The sequence below is a fragment of the Hemiscyllium ocellatum genome, chromosome 16 (genome assembly GCF_020745735.1).
Source record: "Hemiscyllium ocellatum isolate sHemOce1 chromosome 16, sHemOce1.pat.X.cur, whole genome shotgun sequence".
Classification (NCBI taxonomy): domain Eukaryota; kingdom Metazoa; phylum Chordata; class Chondrichthyes; order Orectolobiformes; family Hemiscylliidae; genus Hemiscyllium; species Hemiscyllium ocellatum.
The window spans coordinates 79,912,374-79,930,607 of NC_083416.1; the positions used below are offsets into that span (position 1 = coordinate 79,912,374).

The window sequence follows — 18,234 nt, forward strand, 5'->3', positions numbered from 1 at the left end:
TTCCTGTTGTTCCTAATTTTCAATTATGCAAAATATACCGAGCACTAGATGACAGCTCTGAAACGTGCATGTGAGCATGAAATCAGCTTTGTAATTATTCATTGTTTGACATTGTTGAAGTATACAAAATATTATCTGTGAATTCCACTCCGCACTTTCCTGTTAAGCATGAATCACAAGTGAAAAATGAGGTCTGCAGATGCTGGAGATCACAGCTGCAAATGTGAACTGAGCTGGTCAATACGATAACAATAATCTCTGAACTTTGCTTGCATCTGTAACTTGTTGTATAACTATGAACCTTATTGCAGATGAAAATTTGAATGACAATTTTCAGGTCTATCATTGTATTCGACAGTGTTCAATAAATTTTCTGCTGGAAAATTGTATATTTGACCTAGAAGAACTATCCAATAATTGGACATGATATATTCAGGATAAATCATTTTATGCAGTTTTGATTTAAAGCATTTTTTTTTGCGGGCTGGGATGGGGTGGCAGGAGGCTGAAGGTTAGTGGTTAGCTTGTTACATAAAACATTGACTAACGTAATATATAACTTACCATAGCATTGGCCTCGTATTCACAGAAATTAGCAGTTTCTATTTTGAACGCTACTGTCACATTTCTTTGCAATAATCTTACAGTCAATGCATTCTATTTTATAGCAGCATTGCACAAAAGAGTTGATCCACCTCCCCCCTAAATTTTCTTCTGAATTATGTTCATTATTTTAAATTTGGTTAGTCTCCTTTTTTCTGATAAGTCAATTTTGTTTTCTCTCATATTGTCCCAAAACCCATCAATATTTTGGCTAGTTCTCTTAAACCTTTTCCCAAAATTTGCCACCCTATGGCATTAATGTAAGATCACTATTCTTGGATTTCTTTACCTTCTGCAAGAGATATACAAAGTTACTGAAATGGGAGGAAGTGCAGGCTGCAGATGCTGGAGATCAGAGTCAAATTTACAGAATGTACAAAGTTCACTTCAACTCCCCACCACCCCCCACCCCACTCTATCAAGGACATGCAAGTCCTGGGCTTCCACCACCAAATCCTAGCCACCTGACGACTGGAGGAAGATCACCTTACTTGATCGCATTGGGATCCTCCAACCATACGGAATCAATGTAAATTTTATCAGTTTCCTCATCTCTCCTACACCCACCTTATCCTAGATCCAACCCTCCTCTTGTACTGTATTACCTGTCCATCTTCCTTCCCAGCTATCTGCTTCACCCTCCACTCTGACCTATCACCATCTCCTTCATTCACCTATCGCATTCCAAGCTACCTTTCCCCAGCTCTACCCCTCCCATTTACCTCTCAGCTGTCTTGACCAGCCCGCCGATGCAAATTCCTCATGAAGCACTTATACTCTCCTGCTCCTCGATGCTGCCTGACCGGCTGTGCCTTTACAGCCCCACATGTTTGACAAAGTTTTTGAAATGCTCTGCTCAAGATTGGATATATAAATGAAGAAGAACATTTTCCGTTGTTGCATGTCATTTTGCAATATATTATCAGCTTTAAAATGAAAGTGATTAAAATTGTGCAAGTGTCTGACAGTCTTATTGACTCAGTCTAATTTTAAATTTTCTGTTCAATTACTCAAGTTCTATGATACAAGCTTTATTAGATTAGATTACTTACAGTGTGGAAACAGGCCCTTCGGCCCAACAAGTCCACACCGACCCGCCGAAGCGCAACCCACCCATACCCCTACATATACTCTTGACCTAACACTACGGGCAATTTAGCATGGCCAACTCACCTGACCCACACATCTTTGTGACTGTGGGAGGAAACCGGAGCACCCGGAGGAAACCCACGCAGACACGGGGAGAACGTGCAAACTCCACACAGTCAGTCGCCTGAGGCAGGAATTGAACCCAGGTCCCTGGCGCTGTGAGGCAGCAGTGCTAACCACTGTGCCACCGTGCCGCCCATATTCTGTAAGAAATCCAGAAACCATATATCATGTTTCATATATTTATGCAATATTAAATAGTGAGGCTGATGTGATTGACTGTATGACAGAAACAGAAAAATTAAGAAGTTCCAGTGCGATATAATTTCAAGATGCATCTGTGAAGTACAGTAATGGTGTAAATTGTTTGAGTAACTCCAATCAATCAGTTTTAAAAATCTTCTATCGATTTATACTATTCTAAATCAGATTCAAATGACATCCTTTGCGACTGTGACCTCGGTGCCGTATCTCTTTTTGACCTCCATGACATCTTTGAAACCTTTGTTATAACGCAATCTTTCAACCTGTTTCGTCTCTCGTACTCTGCATGACCTTAACTTGTTCAGACACTGAGCTACATGATAGCTCAAATATTGGATATATTCATTCAATGTTTGCTCCACAGCATTATCTAATTCAACGCCAAACATCTGCAACATGACCTTCCAACGCCTGTACTCAATACTCTGACCAATAAAGAAAAGCATACAAAGCGCCTTCTTCACTATCCTATCTATCTGTGATTCCACTTTCAAGGAGCTTTGAATCTGCACTCCAAGGTCTCTTTGTTCAGCAACACCCCTTAGGACCTTACCAATAAGTGTAAAAATCCTGCTAAGATTTGCTTTCCCAAATTCAGCACCTCAAATTTATCTAAATTAAATTCCATCTGCCTGTTCTCAGCCTACTGGCCCATCTGATCAAGATCTCGTTGTAATCTGAGGTAACCTTCTTCACTGTCCATTACACCTTCAATTTTGGTGTCATCAGCAAACTTACTAACTGTACCTCTTATCCTCACATCCCAATCATTTATATAAATGATGAAAAGTAGTGGACTCAGCACTATCCTTGTGGTACTCCACTGGTCACAGGCCTCCAGTCTGAAAAACAACCATCTACCACCACCCTCTGTCTTCTACCTTTGAGCCAGTTCTGAATCCAAATGGCTAGTTCTCCCTGTATTCCATGAGATCTAACCTTGTTAACCAATCTCCCATGGGGAACCTGGTCAATTGCTTAACTGAAGTCCATATAGATCACGTCCACCGCTCTGCACTCATCAATCCTCTTTGTTACTTCCTCAAAAAACTCAATCAAGTTTGTGAGACATGATTTGACACGCACAAACCACATGACTATCCCTAATCAGTCCTTCCCTTTCCAAATACGTGTACATCCTGTCCTTCAGGATTCCCTCCAACAGCTTGCCTATCACTGACATCAGGCTTACTGGTCTATAGTTCCCTGGCTTGTCCTTACCAGCTTTCTTAAACATTGGCACCACGTTAGCCAACCTCTCGTCTTCCAGCACCTCACTTGTGACTATCAATAATCCAAATATCTCAGAAAGAGGCCCAGTAATGCATTCCCTAGCTCCCATAGAGTTCTAGGGTAGACCCCGTCCGCTCTTGGATTTTTATCCACTTTTATGCGTTTCAAGACATCCAGCACTTCCTTCTCTGTAACATGGACATTTTTCAAGATATCACCATCTATTTCCCTCCATTCTATATCTCCCATGTCTTTTTCCAAAGTAAATACTGATTCAAAATACTCGTTTAGTATCTCCCCCATCTCCTGTGGCTCCACACAAAGGATGCTTTGCTGATCTTTGAGGGGCACTATTCTTTCCCTCATTTCCCTTTTGTCCCTAATGCATTTGCAAAATCCTTTGGATTCTCCTCAACTCTATTTGCCAAAGCTATCTCATGTTCCCTTTTAGCCCTCCTTATTTCTGTCTTAAGAATAGTCCTCCTGCCATTATTCTCTTCTAAGAATTCCCTGGATCTATGTTGTCTATACCTGACATATGCTTGTTGCTGCTTGATTTTTCATTCTTACCCAGATGGTGTTTAGCTCCCTGTTAGCCCATCAGTAGTTGTCATCAGGCAGACGACCTTTCTTGTCGATAACTGGACACATTCATAGACCAATCAGCTGCTTATGCCGACTGGATCTTCCTCTTCTTGTACACCTGATTCCACTTAGCCCTAATAACAACCCCACTGCGTGATGAAACAGCACGCAAACAGGAACTACAATGAGTGTTGGAGAACTTGGTTTTAAAAAGTGAAATGATGATTTCCATAAGGTGTAGTTTTTAAAACAACAGAAAAAGACTGAATGCATTCACCCTATACATGCCTGTCAGAATTTTACAGACTTCTATAAGATCCACCTCCCTCCATCCCCACCCCCTCCTGGGTCTCCTACGCTCTAAACAAAAAACCTAGCTTGTCCAACCTCTCCCTGTAACTCAGACCCTCGAGTCTTGGCAGAAATTTAAATTTCTTTAAATTTCTTCTACTTTCTTTCACGTTTAAAAACATCCTTCCTATAGTCGGCTGACCAAAACTGAACATTATACTCCAACAACGTCCTATCCAGCTGCAATTTAACTTTTATACTCAATGTCCTTACTCATGAAGGCCAGTGTGCCAAAAAGATTTCTTCACTGCCCTGTCTCCCAGTGATGCCACTTGCAGAGAACAGTGCACCTGAACTCCAAGGTCCTTATGTTCCACTATACTCGTTAAGGCCCTACCATTCACCATGAAACATCTACCTTGATTTGATTTTCCATAATGCAACACCTCAGGCTTCTTTATATTAAATTCCATTTGCCATTATTCTGTCAACTTCCCCAGTTATCAATAGCGAGTGCAATTTCTGATAACCTTCCTAATCTTTCTGATACCACCTATTTAAATATTTTCTGCAATCTTACTAATTATGCCTTATACATTCTAATCCAAATTATTGATACAGATAACAAGCAGCAATGGCCCCAGCACGACCCCCAAGGTACTCCACTAGTCACAGGCCTGCAGTCTGGTAAGCATCCTTCCACTATTGACAACTGCTTCGTACGATCACGCCAATTCTATATCTAATTTGCCAGCTCCCCTTCGATTCCATATGATCTAACCTTCCAGATCAGTCTGAGATGTGGAATGTTATCAAAAGCTTTACTGAAATCCATATAGAATGCATCTACCACTCTGCCCTCATCATCCTTCCTGGTCACTTCAGCAAAAAACGCTAACAAATTTGTGAGGCATGATCTCCTACGCATAGAGCGATGCTAACAACTCCTAATCAAATCCTATCTTTCCAGATGCATATATATCTCGTCTCTCAGAATCTTCGCAAATTTCTTACTTACCACAGATTTTAGGCTTACTGATCTATAGTTCCCAACTTTTTCTTTTCTTTAATAAGGACACAACAGTTGCTACCCTCCTGTCTTCCAAATCTCACTAATAGCTAGTGATGATGTAAAAATAAAAGGCAGGGACCTCGCATTTTCATGTCTCGACTCTTGCAATGTTCTTGGATATATCTGACCACGACCAGAAGACTTATCCACCTTCATACATTCTAATACGTCCAACATCTCCTTCACAATGATATGAACTCTCCCCAAGATACGACCACTAACTTCCCCACGTTCCCAAGTCTTTATGTCTTTCTCAAATGTAACTTAATGTCCTTCTTTTTGTGTTAGACCTAAATTGAAAAGTATTGAAGAGCCAACAAAAATCCCCAAATCGCTTTTTGTGAGACACAGTACTTCATATGATACTGTGTTTTGAATGGGGATGTAGCCCACTAGCTTCTTCATTCCTGACTCTACAGTCTGCAAAACGACTGTGGCTACTCAAAATGCACCAGCATCAATCGACGTTTTGCGTGGTCTGAAACGAAAACTCAGACATGAACAATTTATTTATGGCTGCCTTCGGCCTCTCAAAAACATTTTGCTGACCATGCCACTTTCAGCTTGTTTCTTTAATAAAGTCACAAAGAGTACTGAGATTGTGTGGAAATTTCTCACAAATTTCCAGTCAAACCTTCATATTCCTATTAATCACATGAATCTTTGTTTAGTTTTGTGAACAGGTAATTACATTAGAACCTTCACGTTCCTAAAGTTGACAACATTGTCCTTATCCCATATCGTTTCTCAGTAAAGTTATCCTAGCTTTGCAAATGCATTTTTGCCTAATTTTATTCTAATATATCAATGACAATTGCCTAAACAAGTTATCTACTTCTCTCCCACTCTTTGCAGTCTTACTGTGTATGGCCACATCATGGAAACACACATACTAGACAGCTACATCCTTAAACTTCTAAAATGTAGTAGGGCTGTTCTATATCCCAGATGGAATCACTTAACATTGGTATAAACCATCTATTGCAAGAAAGGCGGCTATTTCAACAGCCATTGGTGTCAATTTTACTTGCTAGTACTCCTTCAATAGATCAATCTTATATATGAATGAATGAAACACTGCCAACTGCAGCAAATCAGTTTGGGACGTTTTTGTCTTTGCGACATTTCTACTATCTGCAGAGTCTATTTGCTCCATATAGTTTAGGAACCAACTCTATTAACCATGTCCAGCTTTTTTTCTTTAAGTTATGTTGAGTTTTGCAGCATATAATGAATGTTTGATTCCATTTGTGTTTGCCTTTCTCAGTTCAACTAATAAGGACGTTGGTTCATCAGTCCTAACTCTCCTATGTCACCATCAGATCTATTTAATGTACTACATTTAGGTGCATCTCGACAGACTACGTTTTGCTTACTCGATTGTCTTTCACAATCCTCCAGTTATCCTTTCTCCAAAAATAAGAACATGTTTCTAACTATCCCAATAATTCAGTGCTACTTAGTCGCATCCATTTCTTCTTATCGTTTTACGAATGATGAAACATTCTCAAGATATTTATGTGCCCAAATTAATGCTTCTCCTCAGAATCAGAAGTCGTTGTCAGGCACGTCACTTTACTGACCCTGCTAAGTATGTTTTATGGATCACCAAATTCAGTTTCAAAGCTTCTCGTGACACAGGCAACTATTCTGATACTTCATTTCCTGATTTCAACATTCAGGTAACTCAAAGTTTACTTGACCATTTGTTCATTCTCGTTTGTGCATTTTCAAACACTCGTCTGCCCCCAAATGCTATTGTGAGTCTTTCTAGAACCATGAACTCAAAATTGTCTTTTTCTGACGAAAAACGCCCTTAAGCAACTTAAGTTGACTTCTAACGCTGTGTTAATAAATTTAAATGGACTGAAGCCAATACGTTCATTTGGGAAGTGTCTATTAACAAATAACAATAAATCTACTCTTTTTCTTCCAAACCTGTAGGTAATTCTCATAGAATAGCTTCAACAAATTTTGAGAGTTTTGTAGCAACACTCTAAATTTTACTGTTCTTTCAGTCGATACGCAGTCGAATTCGGCTGTCTTGTACCCAAACTGTTATATACTTCAAAGAAGAACAAAACCAAAGAAAATTTACAGCCCAGGAACAGGCCCTTCAGCCCTCCAAGCCCGGGCTGATCCAAACCCACTGTCTAAACCTATCGCCCAATTCCGAAGCATCTGTATCCCTCTGCTCCCCACTTACTCATACATCTGTCCAGGTGCACCTTAAATGAATCTACCATGCCTGCCTTTACTCCCTCTGCTGACAACGCGTTCCAGGCCCCTACCCCCCTCTGTGTAACGTACTTGCCGTGTATATCCCCCTTAAACTATTCACCTCTCACCTTGGACGCATGACTTCTCGTTATTGAATCCCTCACCCTGGGAGAAAGCTTATTTCTATCAACCACGTCTATATCCTTCATGAGTTTGCATACCTCCCCCGCCCCCTCAATCTTCTGTTTTTTAATGAAAACAATCTTAACTTATTCTGCTCTCTTCATAGCTAGCACCTTTCATACCAGGTGATATCTTTTTAAACCTTCTCTGCTCCCTCTCCAAAGCATCCACATCCTTTTGGTAATGTGGCGACCAGAACTGTGTACAGTATTCTAAATGCTGCTGAACCTTTCAGTCCTCCAAGCCTGAGCCAATCCAAATCCACGGTCGACACCTATCACCCAATTCCAAAGCATCTGTATCCTTCTGCTCTCCACCTACTCAAGCATCTGTTCAGATGCACCTTAAATGAATCTACTGTGCCTGCCTCTACGCATTCCAGGCACCTACCAACCTCTGTGTAAAGTACCTGCCGTGTATACCCCTCAAAGTCTTGTACAATTTTAACATGACCTGTCGGTTCTTATATTCAATACCTGATCCGATGAAAGCAAGCATGCCATATGTCTTCTTGACTATTCTATCCATCTGTATAGCCAGCTTCCGTGTATAATGGACCTGAACTCCCAGATCTCTCTGCTCATCAACTTTTCCCAAGGCTCTTCCATTTTCAGTATATTTTGCTCTAGTATTAGTCTTCCCAAAATGCATCACCTCACATTTGCCTGGATTGAACTCCATCTGCTAGTTCTCCACACAGCTCTCCAGTCTATCAATATTCTCTTGTATTCTTTGTCAGTCTCCTATACTTTCTGATGCACCACCAATCTTCATGTCATCTGCAAATCTCTTGATCTGACCAACAATGCCCTCTTCCAGATTATTGATGGATATTACAAGCAACAGTGGCCCCAGCACCAATACCTGTGGAACACCACTGGTCACCTTTTTCCATTTAAAGAAGCTCCCTTCAACTCCTACTCTCTGTCTCCTGTTGCTTAACTAGTTCTTTTTCCAACTAGCCAGAACACCCTGCACATCATGTGACTTCACTTTCTCCATTAGTTTACCATGGGGAACCTTATCAGCGCCTTACTAAAGTTCATGTATATGACATCTGCAGCTCTTTCTTCATCTATTGACTTTGGCCACTTCTTCAAAGAAGTCTATTAAGTTGATAAGGCACAATCTACGCTGCACAAAACCATATTGCCTATCACCAATAAGTTCATTCATTTCCAAATATAAATAGATTTTATCCCTCAGTATCTTCTCCAGCAACTTTCCCGCCACTGACGTCAGGCTCAATGGTTTATAGTTACCTGGAATATCCCTACTACCCTTCTTGCACAGGGGAACAACATGAGCACCCCTCCAGTCCTCTGGAACCTCACCTGTGTTTAATGATGCTACAAAGATATCTATCAGAGTCCCAGCTATTTCGTCTCTCGCCTCCCTCAGCAACCTGGGATAGATCGCATCTGGTCCTGAAGATTTGTCTACCTTAATATCCTTCAACTTGCTTGAAAATGTTGCAAATTTTAGACGTTATATAGAAATCGTGATGAATGGATGGTCAACAATGAGGTACAATTGTCTTTCAAGGAACAACTCTTAGGAATTGGGTTTTCAAATACATGATTGTAAGGATACACTGATATCCTGTTTTAGTTTTTAGTAATGGTCTTCCAGAAATAGCACTCGATTGTATGGTTCTTCAAAGCTGTTATGGGTATCAATAGTGCGAGTTTGATTATCTACCAATGCTTTCCTACCGCCTCACACAGACATGTTTTATGATGTGGTGATGCCGGTGTTGGACTGGAGCCAGTGAGAAGACCTACAGGTTTATTTAAAATTACAAGCTTTTGGAACACTTCTATAATTCCCTGGATAATGAACTGATGATTTGGGACATATGACGTGCTGTATAGAACTGAACAGCATCTTTATTAAGTCTTGGCCATGTAAAATATCTGTTTATTTATGCCTATGCTTTCATGTTCCGACATTCTCTGCCATAGGAAATTTATGTGCTATTCACAATATTTTTTCATAATATCTGGATTGTATGTTTTTTTGATGAGTAGCTATCCATTCCTTTCCTACAAGCTTGCGAGTTTCTGCTCCTCATTGGTACTCTATTTTCAATATATTAACATATTGAGACCCCATCATCCCCAGTTTTGGTGTGGTCTGTCCATGGAAACTTGGCTCTGCTTCCTGAGCCCACCTTACCCTGACACCCCAGGAATTGCAAAACCTGTGCCCACACTTTCTCCCTCGCCTCCATCCAAGAACCCAAAGGAGCCTTCCACATCCATCAAAGTTTTATCTGCACATCCACCAATATCATTTATTGTATCCATTGCTCCCGATGCGGTGTCCTCTATTTTGGGGAGATTGGACGCCTCCTAGTAGAGCACTTTAGGGAACAACTCTGGGACACCCTCACCAATCAACCACACCACCCTATGGCCCAACATTTCAACTCCCCCTCCCACTCAGCCGAGGACATGGAGGTCCTGGGCCTCCTTCACCGCCACTCCCTCACCACCCGACGCCTGGAGGAAGAACGGCCCATCTTCCACCTCGGAACACTTCAACCCCAGGGCATCAAGGTGGACTTCACCAATTTCCTCATTTCCCCTTTCCCCACCTCACCCCAGTTCTAAACTTCCACCTCAACACTGTCCCCATGACTTGTCCTACCTGCCTATCTTCCATTCCACCTATCCACTCCACCCACCTCTCTGACCTATCACCTTCATCCCACTCCCACTCGCCTATGTACTCTATGCTACTTTCTCCCCATCCCCAACCCTCTTCTCATTAATCTCTCCACCCTTCAGGCACTCTGCCTCTTTCCTGATGAAGGGCTTTTGCCCAAAACGTCGATTTCCCTGCTCCTCGGATGCTGCCTGAACCGCTGTGCTTTTCCAGCACCACCCTAATCCAGAATCTGGTTTCCAGCATCTGTAGTCATTGTTTTTACCTCAATTAACGAGGACATGTCAAGCACATCTTTGCCTTATCCTCCACCTCAAATATCGTTTCAGCAACTCTAGCATTTTTGCAGCATCCTTTAATTTATATGCCTTCTTATGTCTGTCAGGTAATGCTGTCACTAGGTTAATACCAAGTCAACCGACTTGGGTCTTTGCAAGTTGCCTTAAGACTATTATGGACAACTCTGCCACCTGCAGGAAATCTTTTGCCATTTCCTGACTTATGTCTTAAATGTAATACAGAAAAAAGCGTTTTCCTTTGCATGCATTAGTTAGTAACAATGCGCCCAAAATCCTCATAACCACTATTTGAAATAAATCCTGTAATGTCGAACAAAGTTTGTATCATCTCACAGAGGTAGTTCACTGGAATTTAAGCTCCTCAGCTCATGAAGTAATCACAAAATGTAACGATTTCACCCAAATAACCTGCTTTACATACCTAGTTGATAGAACAGGAGGAAACAGGTTTCTGTGCTTAGAAGAAGGTAAACATGGTGAAACACTGAAAAAGAAATTTACTAAGTAATACTCTAACTCATTTATAAAACCGTTTGAAAAACATACACAACACACACACACACACACACACACACACACACACACACACACACACACACACACATTCACACAGAAATGATTGGACATGCAATTAAATGGTCGACATCCACAGGATTCGTTAAGATTTATCCTTTTAGCTTGTCAGGGCTTGCAGTTTATCGACACTTGTTCTCCAGTTACTTATGCATTTTTGTAAAAAGCACAGAGGGACTGGCCATAGCTGCAAAGTCTTCAACTTGTTGCTTAACACCACTTCTTGCAGCAACAGATGACGAAATAAATCAACTTTCTTCAGGCTTGAGGATTTTCTTTTCACTGCAAATGAAATGATAGCACCTTTATTGTGAAATTTCTGATGGCTTCTGACAAAACATTCACATTCACATTCACAAGGTGTTCAGTGACTTAGGAGCCAATCATGTAGATCTTGGCATCATCAACAACTCATCACTACTCAACAAACCTATAAACTAATTGTCAGCTAAATCTCCCTTTGTTCACATACCATGGCTCCAGCTGAATTTTAATAAACACACCACTACGTAAATGACTTAGATACAGGCATAGGTGGATAGATTAGAAAATCCGCAGATGACACCAAAGTCGGTGGAGTAGTGGACAGTTTGGAAGAATGTACAGGTTGCAGGGAGTCTTGAATAAACTGCAGAATTGGACGAGAGGTGGCAAATGGAGTTCAATGCAGCTCAATGTGAGATTATGCACTTTGGGAAGAATAACAGGAATGCAGACTACTGGGTCAATGGAAATAAGGCAGACTACTGGGTCAATGGAAATAATCTTGGTAGTGTGGATGGAATCTTGGAGCCCATGTACATAGATCCCTGAAAGTTGCCACCCAGGTCGATAGTGCTATTAAGAAGGCATACAATGTGTTAGGAGGTAGTGTTATGAAATCATTTAATGTAAAACATTTTGGTGGAGATGGTCATGTTCTGCATACTAATGGTGAGGTGAACAATGAACAAAGGCATAAATCTTTAGTTCTGACAGAATTACTTTGTAATTATGCAACAGTAGGTCAACCATGTTGATCTATCCTGTAAATTGTCTCTTGAAAAATGTCAGGAAGCAGAGCTTTTTGGGTCTGAGCAGACAGTGCTCAGGCTCCCCAGCAATGTGTGTTAAGAACATTTTAAATAAGAGATTGTTGCGTGAAAAAAGAGATTGTGAGAACTATGGGTGAATAACACTGAATGCAGTAAAGGCAGATATTGGTACTTAGCACATGAAAAAACACTGTCAGTATCTCGGTACAATGCTGTGATCATGGGCAAAGGTCTTCAATATAGCAAGTGAGTGGAAATACTGCAAAATGGCAGAAGTATTGGTCATAGGAGAAACCATTGTTAAATGAGTGGAAAAATAATCTGAAGTGATATGAGAAAACGTTGATTATGTGCAGTAAATTGTTACTGCCTGAAATACACTGGCAGTGAGTGTTGTGGAAGCACATTGAATAATTATCACTAAAAATAAATACATAGCAAATCAAAACACTATATACATACGTGTGTGCTCTCTCACACACGCACACATACACTAGGGACCTCTGCTTGACTGGTTGTAAGGATGCATGCAAGCACTAAGCCTGTGATAACCATTACTTCTCTGGTTCCTTTCTCAGTGAGATCTTGGACCATTGAGAGTGAACATTTCCACTTATAAACGTTAAATGAAACCAGGTAGAAGCTAAACGAGCAAAAGGCGTGCATGCTTTCTGAAATGCTCAAATTTGTGTTTATTAGAAGTAAGCCAATAGTTGCGCTGGAATATCACATTCATCCACATTTTCAGACAAATTGATTAGGTAAATTTGTTTTGTTTTGACAAAACAGAGCCTGTCAGACTGAAATTCAAACTTTTAATAACCATCAGGGTGCCTTGGGAACGGTGCAACATTTTGATTATGTGTGTACTGGGCATTCGTTGGCTCATGTAAGGTAATTTTTCAGCAATTCGTATTATTTCATTTTGTCATGTTATACTACATTTGTGATTTGTAAGTAAAAGCTTCTAATATCTCAGTGATGTGTAAAAATGAACATCCTTATTAATTAAATTCAATATCTTTTGTTGTGTTACATGACACTGTTGCATTACATTCTAATTACAACTCAGTTTGCTTTGGTGACATTTATTACAACGTCATGCCTTTTTTATCAGCACATATGCTGCAAAATGCATGTGCAAAATTCCCCAAAGAGATGATTCATTGCATGTGATTTTGAAGAATGGATTTATGACAAAGATAATAGATAAATTTCATTATGAACTCTTCAGAAAGGTACAGAGTTCAAATATAGTGGTCTTCAACCACCGACCATTTAGTACAGAAGAAAACTTGGGGGTGGGGGTGGGGGTGTGTGTGAGGGGAAGAACATAAACTGTGAACGTGGAGACGACCATAGAATTAGAAACCATTAAAATTCACCCAATCATCTTGCATCAACCTCAGTTTGATAATCGTCAGTTATCATTGGAAGAAAGAGCAAACTTTGTGGACGATGCGGCACTACATTCATTTCATTTCTGATTCGAATTTTAAGGAATCCAGACATTAATTCCTTTCCAATGGACGTAAGATTTTGCTTAAAATTGTACACAATGTTTGTGTAGTCAGATACAATATAATAGAATGTACATAATATAATAGCATATATTATACAATGCCAGTATTTTGAACTGAAAAATATGAGTAATATTTACAACAATTTGCAGTATTCTGTAACGATTTCTGTGAACGTTAATTTTAATGGCAGTATACTCCATGTCATTAAAATTGAAATTAGATCTTTGACATGGTCTCAAATTAAGACATGATCCGAACAGTCCTGCAGAGATGACACATACAATCTGAATTTTATACTGTTAAGCTCAAGGAACGCTAATAAAATTTTTCCAAATGGTGATGCTGCCACTGTATAGATGTTCTGTCCCCATATGCTCCTGGCCGGCTGCATGCTTCGCTCTCTCTCCTTTCCCATGTCTTTCTTTGTTTTGCCTTTCATATTCTGACAGTGTACAGAGCGATGATAGAGGGCAAGAGCAGAAACAACTAATCATGCATTACCATTGAGCACAGTCAGCACAATATGTAAATTTTAAATAAACAGAAAGGATATTTGGAAAAATGGTATCAACATAATCGTAAAATATACTTCAGATGGCCTCTTTAAAAGTTTATTCTTATATAACTTTTATAAAACTTTGCTGCAGATTTTATCAGGTGAAATATATGTTAATTAGAAATTTAGACAGTAAGAGCAGGAATAATCAGGATGGACCGAAGAGCCTGCTGTGTCAATCGTTATGATCATGGTTAATCAGCCAACTCAATAACCTATTCCTGCTTCCCCCCACCTCTCTACTCCATATTCCGAGACACTTTTAAACACAAGAGCTATATTCATCTCCTTCGTGAAGGTGTATATTGTACTGGCTTCAACAGCTTTCTTTGCTAAGCGTTCAACAGGCTTTCCACTCTCTGGAGCAAAACATTTCTCATCACCTCATTCCTAAATGATTTTCCACATAGCCATAGACAATGACCTCAGGTTCTGTAGTCATGAGTCACCGGGTACATCTGACTGCATCTACCCTGTCTAATACTAATAGAATTTTATGTGTTTTCAGTGAGTCAACCCTCATTTAACTGAACTCCAGCGAAAATAATCCTATCCGATTCAACCTCTCCTCCAATATCCATTCTGCCATTTCAGCAGTCATTCTGGTAAACCTTTGCCACTCTTGTTCTAAAGCAAGATCATCCTGCCTCACCAAGGCATGGTCGCAGTAAGATATCTCTGCTTCTGAATTCAAATACTTTTATGACAAAGGTCATTGCACCATTTGCCTTATTTAACGACTTTGGCATCTGAATGATTACATCAGCAACTGGTGTCTGCAGATACACAGAACTCCTTGCATTCTTAATCTATCATTTTTATAGACATTTAAATAACTTAGACCAGTATTTTATAGACATTTAGACAATTTAAACCTGTATTCCTGCTTTTGACACTAAAATGAAAAACCTCAGATTTTTCCACGTAATGCTGCATGTGTCATGCATTGGTCCACTCACTCAATTTATCCACGTGACACTGCAGCATCTCTGCATCACAATTGCGTGTCATCCTCCCACCCACTTTTGTGTAAGGCAAGGACTGAAGGTCTAAAGGTAGCTCTAATCCCCTTAAAGAAACTTTTTAAAACAGATAAGCCATCTTTACGCAGGCAGCAAACTACTTACTGAAATTAAATTGGAGGATGTCATCATGACGATTTAAAACGAATTATGTAATTTCCAAAAGCCAGAGATTCTGAAGTACCACACTTTTGAGTAAATCTATGCATGGCGTGTAATTTCTAAGCGCGTATACCTTTACTTTTTAATTGTGCACCCAAAATTATAACGATTTGCACATTGGTCCAGCCATGAACAGTGTTCTTGCAGTTATTGGTTGACACTCTTCGTGTCGCTATCTACCAATAAAAAACTCGAAACGCCGAGATAGATCGACCACCTCCTCCATCAAGCAAACAACAGAATCCGAGAGGCAGACAGTTCGTGCGCGAACAGTTGGTGGACATGTTCTATCGAGCTCCCCAGATTATATCCTCACATTTCTCGTTGCGATTACAGTGTATGGGTATGCGGTTGTATAATTGCTGTGATATACGAAGCAAGTCAATGTAATCTATTTTAAGATATTGTGCAACACAATACATCTGAGAGCAATGGCGGAAGCAGTGTTAAGAGAAGCGTTTTTTTATATTCTTTTTCTGTGCATCGGACCTGGCATCGGAGCAGCTTCTCTACTCCATCCGGGAAGAACAGGAGCGCGGGGCCTTTGTTGGGAAGATTTAAGATTAAACGTTTGGGATTTAAAGAATCACAAGTTTCGGCTGATTTTTGATGACCCAAAAGAATACATGGTTACCAATGTGGAAAATGGTTTCTGATGTGTTAATGAAAGAATTGACAGAGAACAACTTTCTAGTAAAACTGCTGCGTGTTCCCTTTCTTTCCAAATTGCGCTCGACAATCTTTTGGAAACGTATCGCGTTGCAGTGGAAATACTAGATGTAAATGATAATTCACCCATTTTTTTTGAACAAGGAACGCTACCTGCAAATCAATAAGTTAAATGCGCACGGCGCGCGCTTCCCTCTCGAGACTGCGCGTGATCCGGATGTAGGTACAAATACAATTAACTCATACCAGATCAGTCCAAACGAGCATTTTGGTATTACCGCGCAGACAAGAAGAGATGTGAGTAAAAGTGCGGAGCTGGTATTAAAGAGGTCTTTGGACAGTGAGCAACAGTCAATGTGTACTCTGGTGTTGACGGCCACCGACGGTGGGATTTCGCAGAGATCTGGCACAGCGCGGATCATCATTAACGTCATTGACGCAAATGATAACGCACCCCTTTTCGATCATGAAACTTACAGGGCGACGGTGATGGAAAACATCGCGAATGGCTCTCTGGTGCTAAAGGTTCATGCTGTTGATATGGATGAAGGAAGAAACGCTGCGGTAGCATATTCTTTCACCAATTATGTTTCCCAAAATGTTCGCGAATTGTTCAAATTGGACTCGGTGACTGGAGAGATCATGATTCAAGGAATACTGGATTTTGAGGAAATAACTGCTTACGAACTTGACGTCCAAGCCGTGATCTACGCTCCACTTGGATTGTTAGCTCGTATGAATGTTGTGGTCGATGTCATTGATACTAACGATAATTACCCTGTGTTGCAAGTAACAGTTTTGTCCAGTGTTGTGCAGAAAGATGCTCTTGCATGGACTGTGGTGGTTCTGATCAGCGTAACGGATCGCGATTCTGGCAAATACGGAGAAGTGCAGAGCCAAATTCCAGAGAATATACAGTTCAGGATCGAAAAATCTTTGAAGAACAACTATAAATTGGCTACCAATGGCTTTCTAGATCATGAAAATACGCCACTATATAACATCTCCGTTTCAGCCTGGAACGGAGGGGCCTCTCCTCTTTCAGTAAGTAAATTCATCTTGATTTCGGTAACTGATGTCAATGACAACGCAACACGTTTTACACAAGCGTTGTATAACGTGTATCTAATGAAGAGTAATACACCCGGCGCTTCCATATTTGCTGTGAGTGTAAATGATGCTGATTTTAATCAGAATGCGGAAGTCTCTTATTCTATTCTCGACAACCAAATGCAAGAAATGATTATGCAATTATCAATGAGCATTCGTACTTCTGACCTTATGATGGAAGCAAGGTCAGTGATGGAGCAGCTGAAGATGGTTCGTTCAAGGTCATCACACTCAAGAATTACTGTACTGATGTGTTCGAGCTGAGCTACCACAATTGTCCAACAGCTACAACAATCTTTATTTGTGCCAAGTGTAATTCAAACCAGTGGTCAGTTTCACATTGTGTCCCATTAGATACAATTCTGCTAGCATTCTTTGTTGCCATACCTGTTCAACAGCGGCCTGTATGTCAAAAGCGGTAATTCTCATGATGTCTTTGAATTTCAATTTTTGCCACCTACAAGATGCAGGACACTAATTAAAAAGTCTTATTTTACAGCATATTCCTTCCCATCACCTTCACAACCTGGAAAACAAGGGCAACAGATTCATGGCCAAGCATGGTTTAAAGCATCCACATGAAGCCAGACAACATCCTAGCTTGAGACTTTATATCTATTCCTTCACTATCATTGTGCCAGAACGTCTGGAACACCCTTATTCACAGCGCTGTGGGTGCATATCTCCAAGATGGCAGTGGAGTAGCAGCGCAAAATGCGGGCTCCTCAACACAGGGGCCTGGAGCTCGTCCACTCCATCTCCTTTCCTATTTTGATCTTTCTATGCTTTTTAAAAATTATTTTATATATTATAGCACCTTATCTTCTTTTAGTAGCTTCGGTGGAAGCTACCAGCCCCAGCAATGAGGTGTCTTCCAGAAGCCCAGAATGGTGGTATTGGCCTGGTGTCTGGCAGGGTGGTCTCTGGGTGTGGCAGTCTGCAGTGTGGGTGTCTTTTTTTGGAGGGCAATTTCAGCTTGTCATGGTGCTCTTCCCTCAGTATTACGGTCTTTTTTG

General features: G+C 40.5%; 1 protein-coding gene across 1 annotated transcript in view; it reads left to right on the plus strand.

The window, feature by feature from the left end:
• Window positions 1-18,234, plus strand: part of LOC132823103 (uncharacterized) — a 110,600-nt gene that overhangs the window by 77,943 nt on the left and 14,423 nt on the right. The window contains 5 exon segments of the mRNA XM_060836642.1: window positions 6,744-6,879; window positions 12,966-13,065; window positions 15,896-15,989; window positions 15,992-16,233; window positions 16,235-17,375. Coding sequence (XP_060692625.1) covers window positions 6,744-6,879; window positions 12,966-13,065; window positions 15,896-15,989; window positions 15,992-16,233; window positions 16,235-17,375 — 1,713 coding nt within the window.